Source organism: Molothrus ater, chromosome 7 (assembly GCF_012460135.2).
Source record: "Molothrus ater isolate BHLD 08-10-18 breed brown headed cowbird chromosome 7, BPBGC_Mater_1.1, whole genome shotgun sequence".
NCBI lineage: Eukaryota > Metazoa > Chordata > Aves > Passeriformes > Icteridae > Molothrus > Molothrus ater.
The window spans coordinates 37563850-37588222 of NC_050484.2; the positions used below are offsets into that span (position 1 = coordinate 37563850).

The following is a 24373-nucleotide window of genomic DNA, read 5'->3' on the forward strand; positions in this document are numbered from 1 at the left end:
AGGCAGGGTGAAATTACCCAGTGTTTGCTGGCAAAGTGCCTCCGAGGAGGAGCAGAGCCCAGGCTGGGAGGAACACGAGGAGAGTCAGAGCTTAGGAGCCCTAATGGAGTTTGGAGGGGCTGCATTCTGAATCTATCAAACCCTGACATTTGAGGGAGCTTTATATTTTCCTTTAAGAGTAGTGCAGACCCCAGTGAATTATGTAATGGAATATGGCTCCCCAATGTAATCAAAGTTGACCTAACAGATTTGTCTTTCTGGTGCTACAATCCACTGAAAATCTTTAAGGAAATCAGAACTGGATTCAAACAACAAAGAGGAAAAAATCACTTTTTAAATATAAAACAGGCCTAGAGAAAGCAACTCCAACCAATTAGGGATGCTGCAGCCATGGAATGGTTCAGACTGGAATGCATTGCTCAGGGTGGGACGCCCGAACGCAGCCACACCACCCCTGGAACACAGCAGCACTGACTGACTGCTCCAGGGGAGGCTGAATAAATCCAGGTTAGAGCACAAAAACTGTATTGATCAGGCTTGAGCAGAGGACTCCTTCCTCACCCAGAGGAACAAAAGCAAAGGACTCAGGCTTGCCTCACAAATGCATTTCAAGAAGCATTTTCCCACTTTTCCCTAAAGAAATGGCTCTGAATTGGCACAACGTTGAACTGATTTGATTAAATCCCTCAATATAAAAACATCCAAATCAGCCTCCCCCCAGATGGTTTAATCACACCTTAAGTCAAATTTACCTGTAGCTAAAATATCTCAATTCCAGGATTGCTGTTAACTGAAGAACGTAATGCTGATTTCTATGAAGTTAAGAGCAAGGAGTAAAATTCTAAAAATCCAAATTTCTCTCACCAAGCAACTGAGCAGAGGAACCTGGATCAGAAGGCAGAGCCACTGCTGGTCCCTGAACGCACACAATAAAACCAGTCAGATCCCATTTGCTAAAACATGTGATTCAATTAATTTCGCCATCTTTACTGAATAATTCACTTGATGAATCAATTCTTCTGGTAAATAAGCACTTCCACGTCCCATTGACCTCTGTGTGGGCACAACTGATTTTTCCTCTTGGCATTGATGTTCTTTGGGGCCAGGAGGGAAGGTGGCTGGGTCAGGAGGCAAATCCAGAGGAGCCACTGAAGAGCCCCTGGCATGAGGTGTCACAGGCATCTTTTATGGAAAATCCTTTCCTTGGGATTTTTCCTCCTGAGAAGCTGAGAGGCCTCAGGAACAAAATGTACCCAATGGTTATCTGCTGCTGTGGAATGCAACAGGTGCATCTGGGATTGGGCTCATGGGGTTGTTTCTAATTAATGGCCAATCACAGCCCAGCTGGCTCGGATAGAGAGCCGAGCCACAAGCCTTTGTTATCATTCTTTCTTTGCTATTCTATTCTCAGCCAGCCTTCTGATGGAATCCTTTCTTCTATCCTTTTAGTATAGTTTTAATGTAATATATATCATAAAATAATCAATCAGCCTTGTGAAACATGGAGTCAGATCCTGGTCTCTCCCCTCATCCTGGGACCCCTGGGAACACCAGCACACTGAGGGACCCACCTGTGCCCAAGGCAGCCCTTGCCAGGGGCAAGGGGGCCAGGAGAAGGCTCAAGCCAAGCCCAGGAGATGAACAGCCCCAGGGAATGACCCTGGAAGCTCAGCAGGGAACAGGGAATGACCCCTGGGAGAGCCCCATGTCACTCCAGCCAGCCCAGGGGACAGTGATGCATCTGGAGACTTTCCCCTCGTGTGGTTCCCTCCCAAAGGCGCCTTGGCCATGCAATAGGATTTGGGGGCTCTTAAGGACAATTTTTTCTTTGGCTGCTTCTATGACTAGTGAAAAATGTTATAACATTTTTAAAGAGGAGGCTTTCCAGTAAGCACCTCCAATTTCCTTAAAATGTTTGCCGTGGAACCTTTATCTCAGAGAACAGCTAAACATAAGGACACAGAGACAGAGAGGAGATATTCCTGCATCTATTTGAAGAAATCTCATCCATAAAGAAGCAAATTGCCATGGTAATTATCACTCCCTTCCTTGTAATGGTAGGAATAACCGTGCCTGGGTTATACATATGGACCGCTCTCATCCCATGCGTTCATCCTGCCTGCAAAGAAATGATCTTTTATGGAGCACCAGCATGAAATGTGTTCTGGCAGGGGGAGCGAGGTGCTCAGAGCTGGAACTGCTCCTGGGGGCCTGCAGGGAGCCTGTAGCCCACCCCAAACCCAGGAGAGCAGCTCTGTGCTCCAGCCAGGCTGAGCATCGCCAGCTGGGCACAGGCACAGGGGCAGCTGCACTGGGGCACAGCCAGATCCTGCCAGATCCTTCCAGATCCTTCCAGGCTCCTCCAAAAGCCCCAGACAGGCAGGGGCTGCACTGAGGCCGCCAGGAGTCACTGAAGGACCAAGGGGTGAGTGGGTCTGCCATGGGCTGGGCTGGGGAGAGCACCTGGTGTAAAACAGAGCCTCAGATCTGCCTCGTTAACCCACGTCTGGCTTTGTATTTAGTTCCTCTGGTCACTGCAAAGAATCCATTCCAAGAGGTCAAGGAGCTGGAGCACTCCTGTCCCTGGTCCATAAAAATAAATAAATAAATCACCAAATTCTGCTGGACAGTCACCAGGGACCTTTTGGGAATGGCAGCTCCCTGCCTGCCCAGCTGGGCTCCAAACCCTGCAGGACAGACACACAGACAGAGTGACCCCGCAGGACAGACACACGGACAGGGCAGCCCTGCAGGACAGACACACGGACAGAGGAACCCTGCAGGACAGACACACGGACAGAGCAATCCTGCAGGACAGACACACGGACAGGGCAGCCCTGCAGGACAGACACACGGACAGAGGAACCCTGCAGGACAGACACACGGACAGGGCAGCCCTGCAGGACAGACACATGGACAGGGCAGCCCTGCAGGACAGACACACGGACAGAATGACCCCGCAGGACAGACACACAGACAGAGGGACCCTGCAGGACAGACACACAGACAGGGCAGCCCTGCAGGACAGACACACGGACAGAGGAACCCTGCAGGACAGACACACGGACAGGGCAGCCCTGCAGGACAGACACACGGACAGATCAATCCTGCAGGACAGACACACGGACAGGGCAGCCCTGCAGGACAGACACACGGACAGAATGACCCCGCAGGACAGACACACAGACAGAGCAGCCCTGCAGGACAGACACACGGACAGGGCAGCCCTGCAGGACAGACACACGGACAGAGCGACCCCGCAGGACAGACACACGGACATATCAATCCTGCAGGACAGACACACGGACAGAGTCCCAGCTGTGGCTGCCCTGGATCCCTGGCGGTGCCCAGGGCCAGGCTGGACGGGGCTTGGAGCAGCCTGGGACAGTGGGAAGGGGCCGTGCCCATAAAATCCAGCAAGCAGACACCAAGAATCCCCACCAAAGCAATAAATGCCTCTTTTCTAAATCTCTGTCCTTCTCTACTGAGCTAAAGGACGTGGCCAGGCCAGGCCTTTGCCAGTGCAGGAATGTTTTAGCTCCCTGCTCCCCTGGCTCTGCCATGGAAAGGTTCCACAGGAATCTCCCTCCAAAGCCCTGAGCCCCAGCCCTGTCTGTGCAGAGCCTTTCCTGCCCCTCCACCCCAAATTCAGCTCCTCAGGAGCGTTCTCTGTGATTTGCATTGGGCTGGCTTTGACTCATGGATGTTTCCAGCAGCTGCCCTTTGCAAACCTGGAACTGGAATCTCTCATTAGTCAGATTTCCCTGCCTTCTGCAGGGAGCAGCGACTGCTGCCGTGAAATTGTTTGTGAACAGCGGAAAAGGACGTGGATCTCACTTATGGCACCGAAACCAGGAGGGTTTTCATCACGAGTACAGCACACAGGCACAGGGCTGGAGAGCTGTGCTGCACCTGCAGCTAGAGTGTGCTGGGGACTTTTTTGGTCAGCCCTGACTGCTCTCCATGTGCAAGGAGCAGAGAACTTGGAAATATCCCACGCTGAGCACTCATCCTGCCTTTCACTCCCAATACTGGTACGTGTGTGAGGAAAACGCTGATTTTTTTAGAAGTTTTTTCCTCAGATTCTTGGCCTCAAGTTTACATTTAAAAAAAAGTTTAAAAAATAAAGCCCCTATTCCTATTAACAAATGCAATTAAACTGCAAGCTAGAATGTTAATTTGGGCTCTTAGTGCCTCCTAATCTGTTTTTTTTTCCCTCCAAAATCAGCTCCAGGATGAGGCTTTGTCCTTCTGGAGGTGTCTGAGACCCCACAGATGCCACCACCCGTGTCCTTTATCCCCACTCACATCCCTGGGGGTGCCACTCTCGAGGACCAAACAGGGAAATGACCATTAACAAGGTCCCTAATTGCATTTAGGGTGTGGGTTTGGCTGTGCCAGGAGGGAGGCAGCAGAGGAGGTGTCTCAGACATCTTTTATGGAAAATCCTTTCCTTGGGATTTTTCCTCCTGAGAAGCTGAGAGGCCTCAGGAGCAAAATGTACCCAATGGTTATCTGCTGCTGTGGGATGCAACAGGTGCAGCTGGGATTGGGCCCATGTGGTTGTTGCTAATTAATGGCCAATCACAGCCCAGCTGGCTCGGATAGAGAGCCGAGCCACAAGCCTTTGTTATCATTCTTTCTTTGCTATTCTATTCTTAGCCAGCCTTCTGATGGAATCCTTTCTTCTATTCTTTTAGTATAGTTTTAATATAATATATATATATAATAATCAATCAGCCTTGTGAAACATGGAGTCAGATCCTCGTCTCTCCCCTCATCCAAAAACCCCTGTGAACACCAGCACAGAGGAGGGGACCCATTCTGTGTGCCCAGCCCTCCTGTCCATGTCCCCAGGACACACACATCCCATTTCTATCCCATTCCCATCCCATTTCTACCCCATTCCCATCCCATTCCCATCCCATTCCCATCCCATTTCCCGGCTCCTGTGCCCCCGGGGTTGCTCTCCCACGTGGCTGTGGAGCTGCAGGAGCGGCTCAGAGCCGATGTGCTGTGACAGGTAAAGGGCACCGTGCGGGCTCGGGGCTCCTGCAGCCACAGGGGCCGTGCTGGGATGCGCTGCACCCTCTGTGTGCCGGCCCAGAGCAGGAGAATCGCTGCTCCTGGCAGGCGGGGCTCCCTCTGCCCGGTGCCTGCAGAGCCAGGGATGGGCACCAGGAACGGGCAGCAGCAGCACACATTGCCTTCAGGGGAGTAATGCACTGCAAACAGACCCTCTGTGTGAAATCCAAACACCCCACAGCAACTACGGGAAAGCCTAAATCGTGGGGACATCTTAAAACCCCTGCTGGTTGCTCTGATCCAGCCTAAATCGTGGGGACATCTTAAAAACCCTTCTGGTTGCTCTGATCCAGACTAAATCGTGGGGACATGTTAAAAAAAAACTCCTTCTGGTTTTGCACTGATCCACTCAGGAGGAAAAGTTTACATTTTCATGGAGCACAAGCATGAAAGTTCAGAATGCCTACAGGCTCTGTGTGTCACAGAGGGGTTTGGGCTGGGAGGGACCAAAAAGCTCCTGTGTTCCCAAGCCCTGCCCTGAGCAGGGACAGCTCCCCCAGGGCAGGAGCAGCCCCTCCTGGAGCCCAGGCACCTCCTGGCCATGGGCACCAACAGCTCTGCTCCCTTCTGAGAGAAAAGGCTTCAATATGTTGCTCTAAAAGTTGCATTTTGGTCCATCCAATGGGCTTTGTACTCAACATAACTCCCAGACAATGCCACTGGGCTCAGCAGGGCTCCTGCAGCCACACTCCCAGGAAGAAAAATGCTGTAAATAGTGCGTTCCAGGCCTCTATTTCAGGATGCACAAGGTTGGAAGGCACAAAAAAACTATTGCTGCAATAATTCCTGCTTCTCCAGTTCCGTCTGAAAAATCTCAGCGCTCGCTGCCCGGCCTTTGCAAGGCTCGTGTTTGTGTTCCAATTTTTCCCACATATTTGATGACGACTGTTTTCGCCAGCAGAGCGGCCAGACTCCCTCACAGAGCAATTACACAAGGAATTAATTATAGCAGGAGCAGATGAGAGCAGCACCCAAAATAACTCCAGGTCAGATTGATGCTGGGGATCGACTTCATGTAATCAAACTGGGCACCCCCAAAAAGCTGGGCAGCCCCAAAAGCTGGGCACCCCCAAAACTGAGCACTCCCAAAAACTGAGCACCCCCAAAAACTGGGCACCCCCAAAAACCGGGCACCTGTGACTGTGTTTACAGGGGTCTCAGGGTGAGGGGAGAGACGAGGATCTCACTCCATGTTTCACAAGGCTGATTGATTATTTTATGATATATATTTATTAAAACTATACTAAAAGAATAGAAGAAAGGATTCCATCAGAAGGCTGGCTAAGAATAGAATAGCAAAGAAAGAATGATAACAAAGGCTTGTGACATGGCTCTCTGTCCGAGCCAGCTGGGCTGTGATTGGCCATTAATTAGAAACAACCCCATGAGCCCAATCCCAGCTGCACCTGTTGCATTCCACAGCAGCAGATAACCATTGGGTACATTTTGTTCCTGAAGCCTTTCAGCTTCTCAGGAGGGAAATTCCTAAGGAAAGGATTTTCCATAAAAGATGTCTGTGACACGCACCCCCAAAAATCTGGGCATCCCTTCCAAGGGGGGCCCAGGGCAGGAGCCTCCATTGGGTTTTTCTCTTCCTGCCAGTGAGGAGCTTGGAGGAGCAGAGGAAGTTTTCCAGAGCTGAGGAATTGCATTTTGTCCTGGGGGAAACCTTGCCCACCTTGCAATTACAGCTCAGCAGGTGGACAAAGCCTTTCCCCCCACCCTGAACTGCAGCCTTTTAACCCAAGGAGCCCTTCCTGCTCCAGCTCTCCTTTTCCCAGATGTCTCCCAAACCGTGGGGTGAATCCCCTGCCATCCCAAAGCTGGGAGATGCTGCCTGGAACAGCCCCAGCGCTGCTCAGGGCTCTGATGGAAATGGAAGCCCAGCCTCACACACTGGGTTTTACACCAGATCATGGCAGTGACAGATGGACACACATTTAATGCACCAGAGGTGACAGGTCCAGGCTCCAGGGTGGGTGTCCCCCACACCTCCAGCCTTATCCAAACACCTCAGGGAAGGGAGGGAAGGGCTGAGGGACACAGCAGGAGCTGCAGCCAGGGCAGGGCCACCTGCACGGGAATCCTGCTCATCTTCCAAAAAGCCACGTGGAAATTAAACTAAAAACAGGAAATTCACCTGTTGGAGAGAGGCCAGAGGAGGCACGGAGCTGCTGCAGGGCTGGGAGAGCTGGGAATGCTCCCCTGGAGAAGGGAAGGCTCCAGGCAGAGCTCAGAGCCCCTGGCAGGGCCTGAAGGGGCTCCAGGAGAGCTGGAGAGGGACTGGGGACAAGGGATGGAGGGACAGGAGCCAGGGAATGGCTCCCAGTGCCAGAGGGCAGGGATGGGTGGGACATTGGGAATTGGGAATTCCTGGCTGGGCTGGAATTCCCAGAGCAGCTGCATTTTTTGGAATTTTGTTTGGGGTTTTTTTTTGTTTGGTTGGGGTTTTTTTTGTTTTTGGGGGTTTTTTTGTTTTTTGTTTTTTTTTTTTATTTAGTCTCCTTTAACATTTTGAGTTCACTTGTGCCCAAATCCAGAGGCATTCAGAGCTCAGCTCAGCCCCAAAGCCAAAGCAGCTGGGTTTCATAAACATTTGCTGCCAACACTTAATGTTGATGAGGATTTTCTTCCTCTGCAGCTTCACTTCCCCTAAAAAGTTGATATTTTGCACTGCTCTAACTCAGGAAAATTTAAGGGCTTTTTTGGAGATATTTGGTGGATTTTATTTTCCCCCACACCACTGTCTGGTGGGAATCTCTAATTTTCCCTTTGGAAATCAGGCACATCTAGAGGCAAGGCAGAGAAATGCCACCTGGTAAACTTAAATACAGATGTGCTCTCCCAACACCCGAAATTAAGCCATTGTTATTTCACCATTCGGGAATCCAATGACTCCTAACCATAATTTAGCTAAGATCAAGTGTAAAATCTGTTTAATAATACCCGGTACATCCTCTATCCTGGAGATTATATCCTGCATTTGCAGGGCATTGACTCCATAATCTAACAGGTCTTTTCCATCTCTGACTTCTATTAGCCTATGAATTATAACAAAAGGACCATTAGGCAAACCATAATTGTGGAAACAGCCTCTGACATGTGAGACTAACTCCTGCCATGGCAGGGAAAACTAAAATTGAAACACAGACAATTGGAGGGAGAGCATTCCCTTTATCCAAGAGTTAAGTTGCTTGGTTAAAATCAGGAAAACTCAGTAAGTCACAGAAAAGGCTTTTCCCCCTCCCTATCTCTCTAGAGAAAAGACTTTGGGCAGCACAGCAGGTGCTGGTCTGTCCCTGCAGGAGGGATGGGACTGGGATTATTTGGGATATTTTCCTTATCTGCTGCCTCTGCCCAGCCCAACCTTCACCCTGGAGCCATTTCTGCCAAGCGAAGTCACATCTTCCACTGAGCCTCACCTGGGGAAGCAGAGAACAGCCCAGGGGCTGGGGAGGCAGGGAGCTCAGCCACACATCCTACAGGGGGCTCAGCCATCCATCCTACAGGGAGCTCAGCCATCCATCCTGCAGGGAGCTCAGCCACGCATCCTACAGGGAGCTCAGCCATCCATCCTACAGGGAGCTCAGCCACACATCCTACAGGGAGCTCAGCCACGCATCCTACAGGGGGCTCAGCCATCCATCCTACAGGGAGCTCAGCCATCCATCCTGCAGGGAGCTCAGCCACGCATCCTACAGGGAGCTCAGCCATCCATCCTACAGGGAGCTCAGCCACGCATCCTACAGGGGGCTCAGCCATCCATCCTACAGGGGGCTCAGCCATGCATCCTGCAGGGAGCTCAGCCATCCATCCTACAGGGGGCTCAGCCATCCATCCTGCAGGGAGCTCAGCCATGCATCCTGCAGGGGGCTCAGCCATGCATCCTGCAGGGAGCTCAGCCATGCATCCTACAGGGAGCTCAGCCATGCATCCTGCAGGGGGCTCAGCCATGCATCCTACAGGGAGCTCAGCCATCCATCCTACAGGGAGCTCAGCCATGCATCCTGCAGGGGGCTCAGCCATGCATCCTGCAGGGAGCTCAGCCATCCATCCTACAGGGGGCTCAGCCATGCATCCTACAGGGAGCTCAGCCATGCATCCTACAGGGAGCTCAGCCATGCATCCTACAGGGAGCTCAGCCATGCATCCTGCAGGGTTCAGGGGGCTCAGCCATGCATCCTGCAGGGGCAGGGGGCAGCCAGCCTGTGGCCGTGGTGTTCACAGGGGTTCTTGGATTGGGGAAGAGATGGGATCTGACTCCATGTTCAGAAGGCTGGTTTATTATTTTATGATGTATATTACATTAAAACTATATATACTAAAAGAAGAGAAGAAAAGGTTCATCAGAAGGCTGGCTAAGAATAGAATAGCAAAGAAAAAATGATAACAAAGGCTTGTGGCTCGAACAGAGTCCGAGCCAGCTGGGCTGTGATTGGCCATTAATTAGAAACAACCACATGAGCCCAATCCCAGCTGCACCTGTTGCATTCCACAGCAGCAGATAACCATTGGGTACATTTTGTTTCTGAGGCCTCTCAGCTTCTCAGGAGGAGAAATCCCAAGGAAAGGATTTTTCATGAAAGTTGTTTGCACCAGGCAGCCCAGCTGCTGGGCAGGGCAGGGCAGGGGGCTCAGCCGTGCACCCTGCAGGGCTCAGGGGGCTCAGCCGTGCACCCTGCAGGGCTCAGGGGGCTCAGCCGTGCACCCTGCAGCAGCTCCGGCTGCAGCTCACTGCTGCAAAGGTCAGCAGCTCTGCAGACACCCCCGGGCAGAGTGGATGGCACAGGGGGCGCACAGCATGGGGAGCGGTGCAGGAGCCAGCCAGAGCCACCCCAGCTCCCTGAGGGGCTCCCAGCCTGCCCTGGGCTCTGCCCTGCCCTGGGCAGGAGTTTCCTTCCTCCCCGGCATCATCCTCCCGCAGCACTGCCTGCCACAGACCTGGGGGCCATGAGCACTGCCCGAAGGGGCAGGATGCCCATCAGGGTCTGGGGGAGCTCCAGCCCTGCTCCCTGGCACCAGGGCTCCTCCCCCTGAGCCCAGGCCTCGGTGCCCAGCACGGACTGAGCCCCACAGGTGAGGCAGGGACAGCCCATGGGGTCCCACCCCAGCAGGGTGGCACTGGCCCTGTGCTGGCAGCAGGGCTTGGAGCACCTGGCATAATTTGGGACCAGCAGAGCACCCAGCACTGGAGTGAGCCATTCCCAACACCTTCCTGACAAAAACCAGCTTTCAGTGCTCCAGGACACTCCTCCAGCTTAATTAAGAAACGCTTTTCACATGCCCAACTGCTCCTTTTCCCCACTACTCCTACCAGGACTGTTTATGCAAAATACACTCATCAGAGACAGTTCTGCAGGCTCATCCCCTCTCACCCTACCTGCACAGAAAGAGAGGGACTCATCCCTTACCTGCACATCCCACTGCTGCTGAGGAGCTGCAGGCTGAGCCCAGCCCAGTGCATGTGCTGCAGCAGGCTCTGCCAGCCATGCAGTGCCCTGCACCTTGCAGCACTCAGGGCTGCAGCAGGCTCTGCCAGCCACCATGCAGCACTCAGGGCTGCAGCAGGCTCTCCCAGCTGTGCTGTGCCCTGCACCTTGCAGCACTCAGGGCTGCAGCAGGCTCTGACAGCCATACCCTGCACCATGCAGCACTCAGGGCTGCAGCAGGCTCTCCCAGCCATGCCCTGCACCTTGCAGCACTCAGGGCTGCAGCAGGCTCTGCCAGCCACCATGCAGCACTCAGGGCTGCAGCAAGCTCTCCCAGCCGTGCTGTGCATCTTGCACACCCTTGCAGCCCAGCTGCTTGGCGTTCCCAGCCGTGCCAAAGCGGGTGGCAGGGAGGGCTGGTTGTTATTTATGGAGCAGAGGGACATCCAGGAGGGATTGGGAGGACTCTCAAGATCACTTCTGTTTGCAGCTTGAGCGGGGTTTGAGAACAGGTCTTTTCAAACAAGTAAAATGGGTGTTTTCAGTGAGTAGAATCCTACATTTCTGCTCCGGCACGCTCGGAGCCACATTAACACTTCAATTTAAAAATCAGCTCTGCAAGGGGGTCAGGACTTGGCAGCAAGTGCTCTCCATGAGCTAGAGGTGGCCACACCTGAACTGCATTTCTCCTGACAATCAGATCCTGAGGAACATCCACACAGAGAGCTGTTGGCCGAGCAGAACCCATGGAAAAGCACTTGGCAAAGTCCCCTCGAGTTCAGCAGGGCAGGGTCACCCTCGCTGCACTCCAGAGCCCCTGGCTTGGGCAGGCAGGCAGGAAAGGATCCTGCAGGGCCAGGGGGGCTCACCAGGAGAGCAAACGCTGCCCCTGTCCCAGCCCAGGCACAGCAGAGCTGCCCAGCCCCGGTCCTGCAGTCACTGCCTCACCCGAGCACATCCCCGCTCCTCATTGTCAGCAGGGTTGCAGAGGTCTCTCAGGGTCAGAAAAGTGCCCCCTTTTCAGTTCCTTTTTCAGAGAGGATTTGGTGGGACCCTGCCCTGGGATTTCCAGCCTGTTCCCACCTGCATTCCCAGCTCTGGGCTGTAATTCAGCCTGGAGCTCGGGGTGCCATGCCGCGGCATCTCCTGCACCAAAACAGGCAGCTCCTGCTTTACTTCTCCCTTTCCCTAAAGGAAGATCTCCACAGTATTAATCCCCATTAAATATCATTAATAAGCTTGGGAAGGAGCTGGGGCCAGACGCATAAAGCCAGGATTCCCTGCTGGAAGCACAGAGTCCAGCTCAGACACCTGGGGGTGCTCCCAGGGCCTGTACAGCCTCTGATCCCTGCAGAAAATGAAACTGCTCCAGCTCTCCATGGCACAGGCACTCCTGGGACTACAGTGCCAAAGGTTTCTCTGCAGCCCCTGGTTCCCTGGACCTGCAGCTTTCTGCCCTGAAACGTCTCCAAAGGCAGAGAGCAGGGCTTTGGAATTCATTCTAGCATCACCTCACTAATAGCAGGGACTTTCTCCTGGTAGCTTTGTCACTAAATCATATTTTGTTTGCAAATCTATTAAAAGTACAACTCTAACCCAGCTGTATTTTATGGAACATGCATTTCTCATTGTGGCCCTGCTGCCCACTTACAGATGAGGACAGCATTGTGAACACATGAACTGTAATTGTTTGTGTCAGGAAATGCAAGGAAATAAAATGTAATAATTCTTTTAGTTCTATAAGGTTCATCTTCAGGAATTAGCACAAAGAATCCTTTTCACAGAGGTTTTCAGGAGAAAAGACATCAGCATGTGACTTGAAATTAATTTGTAATGGGCCCAAGTGTGTTTTATTGTCCTTCTTTGTGCTCTCTGCTACCCAGGAGATTATTCATGGCATAAATATCATGAATATATGAATTTGGGGTGCTGTTCTTTGGGACTCTCCATCATTTACATTTTACAAATAAATATTTCTATAAAATGTTGTGATGCTGAGCTGACCAGCCCTGAGTTTCAGCAGTTTGTTGATGCCACATACTCACATGCCAATGGCTGTAAAATTCATGACCAGGTACTGGAAATCACATCACTCCAAAACCACATCCCTGCTCTTTGGACACATCCAGGGAAATACCCAATTTTACAGAAAACCAGGAAAAAAACGTACAATGAGAGTCATTTAATGGCAGCTTTAGGGAAAGGCTGTGCTCTGGAAACAGGAGCCCTGAACCTTCCCTAAGTGCAGGGACAAACCCCAAACACGCTGAGGCAGGAGCAGCCAGCCCTGACCCATGGACCCCACAGGTTCCTGCTCCCACCCCTGTGTTTGCCATCTCTGACAACAGCAAGGGAAAACTGCCACAGCTGAGCATCCCAAACGGCTCTGAAAGAATCACCCAGCCACGGGACAAGGGCACAGCTCCTACAGAGAGCACCTGGAGCAGGAAGGAACCACAAAACCCCGGAGTGGCTGGGGTTGGGAGGGACCTTTCCCATTCCACCCTCCCAGCCTGGCCCAAGCCTGGCCTGGGCCCTGGCAGGGATGGGGCAGCTCCTCTGCAGGGCGGCAGGGAGGGAGCAGAGGGGAGGCAGGGCAGAGCCAGGCTCAGAGCAATCCTGCAGGAGGGCAGGGCTGCAAAGCCCGGCCAGAGGCGGTGCCCCCTGCCCCTGTGGGGCTCAGGGAGCCACTCTGGGCACTGGGGGAGCTCAGGATGTTTCTGGGGTGCAGCAGCCCTGCCCAGCCACAGCCCTGCTGCTCTGCAGGGTGGCAGAGCACAGAAAAGGGTTCCTGCTCTTTGTGTTGTCCCTGTGGCACAGCAGTTCTGGCTGGGGTGCTGCAGTTCACCGTGGCATTTGTACGGAACGTTAAAATGAAATCGTAATTAAAACTTTGGGGTTTTCTTTGTAGCAAACCAAATTAGCCAAGAAAAATGAGCTCAGTAGCGTTGTTTGGTGTTTATTAACACATGCAAGTCCCTGTGCCTTCAGTAAGGCACACGACAGGCGTGAAAAGCCGGGTTTGCCAGGGCTGTAGAGCAGAGCCATCCTATCAAAGCCCTTAGCTCAGCCAGAGCATCAGCCCAGCACACACAGAGCAACCAGAGCCTGCCAGAGCCACCCCAGTGACCCCACAGCTGGGCAGGGCCCCAGCTCCAGCCCCGAGGGGGTTACACAGAAAAGCTGAGGGCCCACACACAAAACCTGGCCCAACACCGCTTCTCCTCAGCAGGAACATTCACCTGAATGAAACTCCTCCACCTCACCAAAGCAGCTCAGCTGTAAACGAGGAGCTGAGGAGGAAAGGCTGAACTGACCAAAACACCTGAGGTTTGCCATGGGAAATGCTGCTCATCCTAATGGTGGTCCCAAAATTACAGATGAGATTTGGTTTCTGACAGAGAATCATAAAGACTGTTATTAAAGTTAGAAATTGTGTGGCTAGACAAGAGGCCTGTTCAATGAAAGGTGCTGCTCCCGCTGGTCCAAGAGCAGATTTCCCCGAGTCCCTCGGCCTGGCACCTGCCCCAGGTGCAGCAAAGAGCAGGAGCTGGAGCCAGCCCAAGCCTCCTCCTGGCTCCAGCAGCGCTGCCCTGCCCGAGTCCCACCCCACCAAACCTAAACCTGTCCCTGTCCCTGCTGCAGGAGCTCCAGCTGTGCAGGCATCCCCCAGGATCTGCAGCCCGGACAGGCTGCCCTGGGAGCAGAGCACAAATCACCTTTTTGTCTAAACCAGCCCTCCTGGGCACCCCTGCCGGGAGATCGTTGCATTTGACCCCGATAAAATGCAACAATCCCATCAGAATGCAGTAATGCCGCTGTTTTGATAGGCATATACTTTTAAATAAGAAATTAAAAAAAACAAACCCACAAAGCTCCAGTTTCTCTACATTGTGCCACAGCACCAGAGTGGGAAACTCTTCACTGCTCAACCAGGGGAGCAGAGACAGGAGGAAATCAGGAAAGCAGAGAAAGCACACCATATAGGAAATGTCAAATATGTCAAAACATTCATGAATACCAACATCTCCCTCTGCACCATCCCCAGCTGCAGAGGTTACTCAGGGCTAACGTTTCACAAGTGCAGATTATGCAGCACGGGGTTTACTTATACATAAAAAATCAGCTACAGGTGCATCCACGGCGCATTTTGCACGCAGCCAGTCCGGGGATTTCTCCCGCTACAGAAAAGCCAGGAGGGTAAAATCACATAAAACACGAATTTCCCAGCTCGGGCCGCCCCAGCCGCGAGTTCTGCCGGCATTCAGGTGAGGATGGTGAGGCAGGGACATGCAGGTGAGGATGATGAGGCAGGGAGCGAGCGCTGCCGGCTGCGCTCCCAAAGCGGCACGGCTCCCACCGGGAGCAGGAGCAGCGCACACTGCCCGGCCCGAGGCACCAGCTGGCATTTCTGCCAGCCCCCTTCGGTGGCACTCGGAGCTCAACACACCCAGGGCATCGCTACATCGTCCACAGCCGCCGGAAAACGCGGCCGGGACTGCGGAACACAGCAGGCAGGGCGAGCGGCACGCACCTGGCCTGAACCCAGCCCCGGTTCCCTTGTCAGGTTTGGAGATTTCGGCATATTTGGGAGAATTGTGCCTTGGTGCAGCCCCCTCAGCCGCGCACAGCGGGAGGAGGAGGAAGGTGCCCAGCCCTGGAGAGGAGCAGGGAGCCTCCCGTGTGTGCGGCAGGGCGGCCTCCAGACAAAGCAAACGCACTCCACCCTTACACCTCGGTGCACCCGAGGAGTAACTCCAAACAGCGGGAAACAGCGGGAGCGAAACAGAACGCTGGGTTCCGATCAGCCCGGCGGGTTGGTAAGGCGCCACAAAACCTGGAATTCGGAGGGAACAAACCGGGATGGGTCTGGCTGCTCCTCACACGAGCCCAGCAGAACGAGCAGTAACAAATTCCAGCAGCAGCGCGCGGCTAAAATAATTAAGATAGCTATTGATCTGGAATATTGCGAGCCCGGAGAAGTGAAACCATTTAATAAATCCTCCCATTGATACCACCAGTTAAAAAATCATTCCTCCAGCTCCACATTCTGCCTTGAGCTCCCACTCTGAGCGTTTTTCCCAACGTCTCTGCGCAGTGCTCAGCATTCCCCCCTCGCTCTCCTGCCTCGCCGGAGCCTGCAGAAGGCAGGAAAGCAGAGAGCACGGAGGCTGTGCCCCGCTCTGCAGCTCCCAGGGAGGCTGTGCCCCGCTCTGCAGCTCCCAGAGAGGCTGTGCCCCGCTCTGCAGCCCTGCCCTTGCCCACCTCGGTGCCCGTGTCCTGCCGGGCCGCTCGCTCCGGGCTCGGCTCCTCCGCTCCTCCCGCAGCGGGACACGGTCGGAGGGAACGGAACTGCGGGGGAAAAGGCGCGGCAGGTGTGAAATGGCCGCCCGGGAAGGATAAATTCTGCTCTGCCCAGGTGCAGAGGGTTAAACCTGTTAGAAAAGTTACTGCAAAGGGCGCTGATTAGAGCGGTGGGAGCAGCTGATTTCTGGGAGGGATTGGGAGCAGCTGGGGGGATATTTAGAGGGGGATAGTTGTTAAATTCTTTCTATACACAGGTTTTTGTCTTTCTTTTTGAGTTTTAAACCCCTTCTAGAGCATAGACATTTACACTTTCTTATTTATTTACACGTATTGAAGGAATGTCTGTATTCTCTCTGTATATTTAGGGCATATCCGTATTCCACGTGCACTGTTTAGGTTAAAGCCACAGCTACTCCAGCCCCGTGCCCGTGGTGATCCCGAGTTCCAGACCCCGCTCGGGATGAGTTGGGCAGCGCCCGCATCTGCCCCGGCCCCGCTCCTTGTCCCCCCACAGCACGGGCCCGCCACGGCACCGACTTTGATTCCTCCTTACAACTCTTCATTCTCGGGATTTTTCGCCCGGCCGAGCCGCGAAGCCCCTTCCCCGGCAAACCGGGTACCCGGGGCTCGCCCGCACCGGGGGCTGCAGAGCCGCGGATCGCAGACCCCCGGCAGCCCGGGATGGGGATGCGGCACCGGCACCGGGATGGGGTTACAGCACCGGGATGGGGATACGGTACCGGGACGGGGATGCGGCTCCGGGACGGGAAGGCGACACCGGGGATGCAGCACCGGGCTGGGATACAGCACCGGGCTGGGATACAGCACCGGGATGCTGCCCGCCTGCTGCGGGAAGAGGCTGCCCCTCACCCGTGTCCGTGGGGTTTTGGGCACCGCGGGACGTGCGGCACAGAGGAGCAAAACCGATCACGGTCGTGGCTCGCTCCCCCTCCCGCGGGCGTTATATTGGCTCCCGAGGCGAGAGGCTGAAGCTCCGTCCCCACCGGCCGAACCAGCAGAGTTCGGCTTCCTCCTCCCTCTCCACGAGCGGGACCCCGGTGAGCGCATCCCGGTCCCGGCCCCCGCGGGGCTCCGGGCGCGGTGCCGGCGCCGCGGGGCTCCGAGAGCCGCCCCCGACCCAAGGCTGGCAGCCCCGCTGTCCCGGGGCTTTGGGACAGAGCTCCCCGGTCCCCGCTGCCCGTCCTGCCCCCCGAGCCCCTCCGCCGCCGCGGGCGCGGCTTTGGCAGTGAAACTCCTCCATGAAAGGTGTTTTGCTGAGGAATTGGCCCCCCGACGAAGGGATGCGCCTGAGCAAACGCCGGCGCGGGACGAGGGAGGCAGGGAGGGAGGGAGGGATGGCGCAGGATGCGGGTCCTGACGCGGGGTCTGGGTGCGGCGGGGACCGAGCGTGCTAAAACGCGGGGAAGGACCAACCTCCGAGCCGCGGCTCTTCCTCCTCTTCCTCCCGCGGAGCCGGCGGCACCGAGCGGGAGCGGCCCCGGCCATCGCCGCTCCGGGATCGCCGCACGGGCAGAGGCTTTTGTCCCCTGGGTGCGGCGGGGGCTGGCGGAGCAGCTTCGCACTTCGGCAGAAAGGAGACGAAATTCGATTCGTTTACATGTTTTATTGTTGTAAACATTAAAATTGTCTTTCTCAAAGAAAGAGTTCTCGGGAGAAAAAAATAATAATAATAATAATAATTATAATAATAATAATCCGCGTTTCTAACTGTCGTACACCATATTAAAAAAAGGCAGCGACTTTCCCGTGTGCCAAACCGGGGTATACAAAGAAAAATACTACAGAATATGGCAATATTAAAAATATTACTCGAACATAAAATAATATATTAACCGACAATTTTTAGACATAAAAAAACAAATGGAACAAAACAAACCAAGAATTCAAAGTGCTCAGTAATTTCCAGGGAGTTATGTATAGTATAAGCACTCTGGAAACAGTCAAAAGCTGCTGCATGCAAGATCTGTTTAGCTTTAGACAACAAAATAATCAAGATATAAACTTCTTCTTTAATCAACATCAACAGTACATACAACACTTACAAACAAGGGGTGTCGGGCGGTGTTTACAAACACTATGTGTCCCTTTGGGGGGGATTCCGGGGGTAACACTTGTGCCCACCTATTTTACAATTGAGAAAATGTTTGAAGCTTAGATAACTACCAGTCTTTATAAAAGCTACCAGACTACATAGTGTCTGAAATACTATTTATAGAATATAGACATTACTGAAATAGCAAGTGCCTATAACATTGTCACCCTGGAATCGTCATGCTTCCCTGGTATGGACAGATTGGGTTTTCTTTCCTTTTTTTTTTTTTTTAATTCTCCCCTTTTTTTTTTTTTTGTAATTTTTTTCCCAAACACATTTAGCTTTTATTTTTGATTATTTTTGTTTTTAGAATTATTTTCCACCTTTCGTCATAAATAGGCACAGAAGAATTTTTTCTTTTTTTTTTTTTTTTTTTTTTTTTAAAAGCCAAACTGCATCTGATAAATTTACAAGCCTTCGCCTTCATTAATGCCACGCCACCCACGCAAGGTTTGGGCTCTGGGTATTTTACAGCTTTCTTTTGCTGCAGAAAACTTTAGTCTTTAGGAGGGTGAGGCTCGCGGGGCGCCCCGGCGCTGGGTTTGGCACCGCGTGAGCCGGCGCCGCCAGGCAGGCTTGTCTTTGCACCAGGAGTCCTTAATCATAAACTCATTTAGAAGCCGATAATAAAAAGTTTATACCATGGTATTTGTGTAGTCCATGAGCTGCATCCATGATGGCCCAGAGCCAAAATGCCCATCGCGTTCTGCCTGCAGGAGTTGGCAGCACCGGCCGGGTGGGAGCTGGCACCCGGGGGTGCTGCTCTGGGCCCACACCAGCTCCCCTTCAGGCAGGTGGAGCTTCTCCTCGGGTCAGCGGAAGCGTGCGGGAAGAGTCTTAAAAAGGTAAAGTGTCCAGGAAAAGTTTGTCAATTATTGCTGGCGGTGGCACCAAATCTTCCAGTTTCAGGTAGAAAATGCGCTGCAGCCCCTGTGTGCAAAGCGTGCGGAGTTCGGGGAGCTTCCCCAAGAGTTTGGACAAATAGTTGGGGCGATTCAGCCCCCCGTTATTGAAAGTCACGTGGTCTTTGAGACAATTTACAATCTTGTTCTGAAGCTCTTCCACCCTCTTGGGTTCCTTCAGCCCGTGCCTCTCTGCAAAGAGAAGGGTGCGGACGTTACGGGTCTGGCTCGGAGCGGGGCGGGCAGGGGGGCAGGAGGGGGGACACTGACCTGTCACCATGGCCAGGGCAGCGATGCAGGAGAAGGCTGAGATGTCGATGTTCATGTTCTGCAAGTTGGAGGAAAATTCCACGATGGAGTCGATCCACTCCCCAAAGCCACGGATGCACTGCAACCGGTGCAGGACCACCCCGTTGCAGAAGATCAGCTTCCCCTCCACGGGGTTGGACCTGCAAGGAAGGGGACAACCCCAGAATGAACTGATGGAGAGATGGATGAGAGAGGGAGGAAGATTAGATAGGAAGAGAAAACGGAGGAAAGGAAAGAAAAAGACAAAAGATAAGAGAAAGACAAAATATAAGAGTAAAGAAAGAGAGAATGAGCAAAAGGAAGAGAGCAAGAAAGAGAGGGAGAGAAAGATAAAACAGAGAAGAGGGAATGAAAGAGAAAAAACAACAAGAGAGAGCAGGAAAGAAATAAAATAATAAGAAAGGAGATGATGGGGGAGAAAATCTAAACAACTAATTACTTGAGGAGCAATAAATGAAGGATTTAAGAGGCACCTAATTACCGAGGAGTTAATAAAATGCAGACCAGTGGACCTTGAAAGGCTCTGATTCCCTGCCCGTGCCCCGACCCCCGCTCACCTGTACGCCAGCCGCAGCACGAACAGCTCCAGGAAGGCGGACTCGAAGAGCAGGTCCTGGTCCGTCTTGGGCAGGTCGGTGAAGCCGGGGATTTTTTCCGCCCAGCCTCGGATGATCTCCATGGAGCCGGTCAGGAGATCGTAGAACTGCTGGATGTGCTGGGTGTCGTCACCGCTCAGCTGGTAGTCGGGGTTAGCCTGGAACTGGAAATTCATTTTAAAAAGCACTTAATGAGGTTCTCTAAAGTCTATAACCCGTGAAATTGCTCACCCCGTCCCTGGCCGGGGAGCGGGCTGGGATAACAATTAAAGCTCTCTCTGACCGGTGAGGAAATTAGATGTTCCGGGGGCAATTAATTCGATTAGGAACGGCGCTCCGAGGCCGCCGCTCTCCGTGCGCGGGGGGCCCGGTCCCGGGCGGGGCAGGGCCGAGCCGAGCCCCCGGTCCCGGTCCCGGGCGGGGCAGGGCCGAGCCGAGCCCCCGGTCCCGGTCCCGGGCGGGGCAGGGCCGAGCCGAGCCCCCGGTCCCGGTCCCGGGCGGGGCAGGGCCGAGCCGAGCCCCGGGAGGGCTCGCGTGTCCCCCCTGAGCGGCCGCGGGGCCGGACCCCCCTCCCCGGGCGGCGGCGGCGGGGTCCCTCCGCGAGCTCGGTGCCGCTTACCCGGGAATAGTCCAGGCTGGTCATAGCCGGGTTGGAGTCGACATGGGCTCTCACCAGCGCACTGATCAGACTCACCGGGGGAGAGGGGGGAGAAGGCTCCTGGGGGCTCTTCGGTTTGGACGGCAAGCGGCCCCGCCGGCCTTTTAGGCTGTCTGTGCGCACCACTGCAAGAGACGGGGGTCAGCCCGGCGCCGGCGCCGCGGGGCGCGCCCGACACACGGACACACGGACGCACGGACACTCACCCTCCTTGACCATGCCGACGGCCAGGCACTTCTGGAAGCGGCAGTACTGGCAGCGGTTGCGGCGGCGCTTGTCCACCGGGCAGTTCTTGTTGGCCAGACACACGTACTTGGCGTTCTTCTGCACCGTGCGCTGCACCGGGCGGGCAGCGGCGTCAGCGCCGGCCCGGGGAGCGCCGCCGCCTGCCCGCCCCTGCCCGCAGCTTCCTTTACCGCCTTTCCCCCTTGCTTTTCTTTTTCTTTCCCCCCCCCTTTATTTTCCTTTCCGTTTTGCCGATTTGTTTCTTTCCCTTTCCCCTTCGTTTTCCGTTCCCACTTTCATTTTCCCCCCTTTATTTTCTTTTCCTTTTTTTATCTTTACTTCTCCTCTTTTTAACCTTTATATCCCTTCCCCTTTTTCCTCTTTATTCTCTTCTCCTTTTTAAGTTTTTCCTTTCTATTATTTCCTTTTTCCCTTTTAAGATTTATTTTATTTTCCCCTAATTTCCTTTCCCTATTTATTTTTATTTCCTTTCCCCCTTTATTTAGTTTCCCTTTTATTTCCTTTTCCTTCCCCCCTCCCTTCCTTTTATTTTTTTTTTTCCCAGGGCATTTAACAGGAGAAAATTGACAGCGTTAACATCCAAGCTAACCTCGCAGCTCCTAGCCGTGTTTTATATGCCAAGAGGAGGGAAAGAGACGCTCGGTAAATACAAATCCGTGGGCATTCATATTATTTACATTCCTTGGAGACCTCCTCTATTTAAAATGATAAGATTATTCAATCAGGATGGTGAAATAAAGAGATCACTTAATTTTACCACAGGGAATTCCGTTCCACACGGTTAGCTCAGACGCACTCCTCTGTCCTAACCCATTTCCATCTGCGGGCCCCGCGGGCTCCCCCGCCGCCCCCCGCTCGGCCCCGCTCGGCCCCGCTCACCTTGAAGAAGCCCTTGCAGCCCTCGCAGGTGCGCACGCCGTAGTGCTGGCAGGCCGCGTTGTCGCCGCACACGGCGCAGAGCCCCTCGTTGGACGGCGAGCCCCGGGAGGGCGGCGAGGGCACCTGGCTGTCCAGCAGCTGCGGCGCGGGGCCCAGCTGCAGCCCGGGGAAGGCCATGGAGGGCTGCTTGCGGATGCCGCCGGGCACGGCGAAGGGCTGCCCGTCCACGCCGTGGTGCGGCCCCGCCGGCTCGGCGCCCATGGGGACGTGCAGGGGCCCCTCGAAGCGCATCTGGCAGCTGGACACGGGCGTGCCGGGCGGGGACTGCTTGAAGGAGAACAGCGACAGGCGCGACACGGGCGTTTTGCGCTGCTCGATCATGTGCGTGGTGGCCACGTAGTTGGGGTGGAAGTTGTGCAGGGAGCCGGGCTCGTCCCACACGGGGCCGTGCTGCACCTGGAAGCCGGGCGTGGAGGGGGTCGGGGGCGACGAGGGCTTGTAGTAGACGGAGCCCGAGTGGGACATCATCTCCTCGGACTGGGGGGGCAGGTGGCCGTGCTGCTGGTAGCCGTGCATCTGAATGTCTTCCACCTTAATGGAGGACTGCTGTCCGGACAGGGGCATTTGGTACAAGCAGGGGGGCTTCACGTCGTAGCTCGTGTTGTAGTTGTCCATAAAGGTACTGAAGCTGGGGAGAGAAGTGGTGGCGGTGATTTCGGTGTTGGTGAGGTCCATGCTAAACTTGACGAACTCCGGAGTCAGGAAATCGGAGCTGTACTCTCCCGAGGAGTGGTAGCTGTAGCTCTGGGAGGCCGGGCTGGCTCCTTGAGGCGAGGACCCATACTGAGCCTGAACACAGGGCATGGCTGCGAACGAAACAGCGGCAGGTAGGCTCGGCCCGCGCCGCCCCGCGCCGGCCACGGCGGCCGAGCGCCGGGAGCACCGGGAGCGCCGGGAGCGCCCTGCCCCGCCGGGGCTGCCTTCGGGGCCGCGGGGACGGAGCGCACCAACCTTCAGCCGGGGGAGCGGCGGGTTCGGGGCAGCCGAGGGCGGACAGCGTCGGAGCGCGGCGGGAAGCGAGGGGTCCGCGGGTTCAGAGCGCGGCGGCGGCTCCAGCCTGCCCGGCGCGACGGCTGCGAGAGACACACGGACCCGCCGGTGAGCGGACCGACACACGGAGCGACACACGGACCCGCCGGTGAGCGGACCGACACACGGACCCGCCGGTGAGCGGACCGACACACGGAGCGACACACGGACCCGCCGCTGAGCGGACCGACACACGGAGCGACACACGGACCCGCCGCTGAGCGGACCGACACAGCGACACACGAACGCGCCGGTGAACGGACGGACACAGCGACACACGGACCTGCCGGTGAACGGACCGACACACGGACCTGCCGGTGAACGGACCGACACACGGACCCGCCGGTGAACGGACCGACACACGGACCCGCTGGTGAACGGACGGACACACCGACACACGGACCCGCCGATCGGGCAGCAGGGGCGGGGGACTGACACACAAACCCGCTGGTGCGGGGACAGACACACGGAGCCGCAGCGGAGAACAGGCACACGGACCCGCCGGTCAGGCAGCCCCGGCGGGGAACTGACACACGGACGCGCCGGTGCAAGGACAGACACACGGAGCCGGCTGAGCGCGGACAGACACACGCAGCCGCCGCGCTCCGCCCGGCTCGGGGGAGCCCCGCCTGCGGAGCCCACGGGAGCGGAGCGGTGCCGGGCAGGGCCGCCCCGCGCCCCTGGAGGAGCCGGTCGGGCTCGGTTTGGGTTATCTCTCGGTAAGCGGGCAGGCGGCTCCCCGCGGGCGGGCTGTCACCGGCTGCCAGGCTCCCTTCCCCACGCCCTCCGGGAGCCGACGCGCGTCCCTGGGGACAGCGGGCGAGGCGCGGGGTTCCCGGCGCGGCGGTGCCGGCACCGGAGCGGGGCGCGGGTGACAGCCAGCCCGGGCGGACCCGGCTCGGCGCGGCGCGGCAGCTCCGCGGGTCACACGCGTCCTCGGGCAGCGCCACCCGTCCCGTCCGGGGACCGACCCGAGCGGGGTCCGCTAGCAGCTGGGACGGCACGGGACGGGACGGCACCGCACGGCACGGGTCGGGGGCGCCTCGCGCGGGAGGGGGGCGCGGGAGGCGGGCCGGGCCGGGCACTCACCGGGGAGCGGAGCGCGGGGCGCGCATCCAAGAGCGGGCAGCGGCGGGCGGAGCGGCGGCGGCGGCGGCGCGGGCGGCCGGACTGTGCCCGCCCGCAATGTGCCTTTGTTTATGTGGCCGCGGCCGCCGCCGACCAACGTGCGCCGCGAGCCCCCGCGCGTCACCGCGCGTCAGCGCCGCCCGCCAATCCGCGCCGCCCGCGGCCCGCCCCGGACACGCCCCCCCCCCGCGCGCCAGCGCGCCCTTTTGGTAAGTTTCCGAGCGGTGACGTCACGCGGAGGGACGCGCCCCGGCCACGCGCCGGGGCGGGGGCGTGGCCTCGTTTGCATAGAGGGCGGTGCCGCCCCCGCCCCCCCGCGCGCGTCACCGTGACGCGAACCCCGGAATAGCGCGCGCGACCGCGACCCCGGCCGGGGACAGAAACGGGACAGGGACAGAGCCGGGAATGGGACAGAACCGGGACAGAACCGGGACAGAGCCGGGAATGGGACAGAGCCGGGACAGAACCGGGACAGAGCCGGGAATGGGGCAGAACAGGGACAGAGCCGGGAATGGGACAGAACCGGGAACGGGACAGAATAGGGAATGAGACAGAGCAGGGACAGAGCCGGGAATGGGACAGAACAGGGACAGAGCCGGGAATGGGACAGAGCCGGGAATGGGACAGAACTG

The 24373-nt window shown here is 55.9% G+C and overlaps 1 protein-coding gene across 4 annotated transcripts; it reads right to left on the reverse strand.

The window, feature by feature from the left end:
• Positions 1–17425: 17425 nt before the first annotated feature.
• NR4A2 (nuclear receptor subfamily 4 group A member 2) lies at positions 17426–23785 on the reverse strand. 4 transcript variants are annotated; one of them, XM_036387175.2, is made up of 8 exons: positions 23703–23782; positions 22536–22657; positions 21525–22390; positions 20606–20735; positions 20436–20524; positions 19703–19905; positions 19107–19285; positions 17426–19028 (listed from the first exon to the last, which is right to left on the reverse strand). In XM_036387175.2, the coding sequence occupies exons 3-8, from the start codon at positions 22386–22388 to the stop codon at positions 18772–18774; spliced, it is 1722 nt and encodes a 573-aa protein (XP_036243068.1). In that variant the 5' UTR covers positions 22389–22390; positions 22536–22657; positions 23703–23782; the 3' UTR covers positions 17426–18771. The 4 variants fall into 4 exon arrangements, with proteins under 4 accessions (XP_036243068.1, XP_036243067.1, XP_054371461.1 ...); XM_036387174.2 differs by having other exon boundaries at positions 20361–20524; positions 23703–23781; XM_054515486.1 differs by having other exon boundaries at positions 17426–19285; positions 20361–20524.
• Positions 23786–24373: the final 588 nt, after the last annotated feature.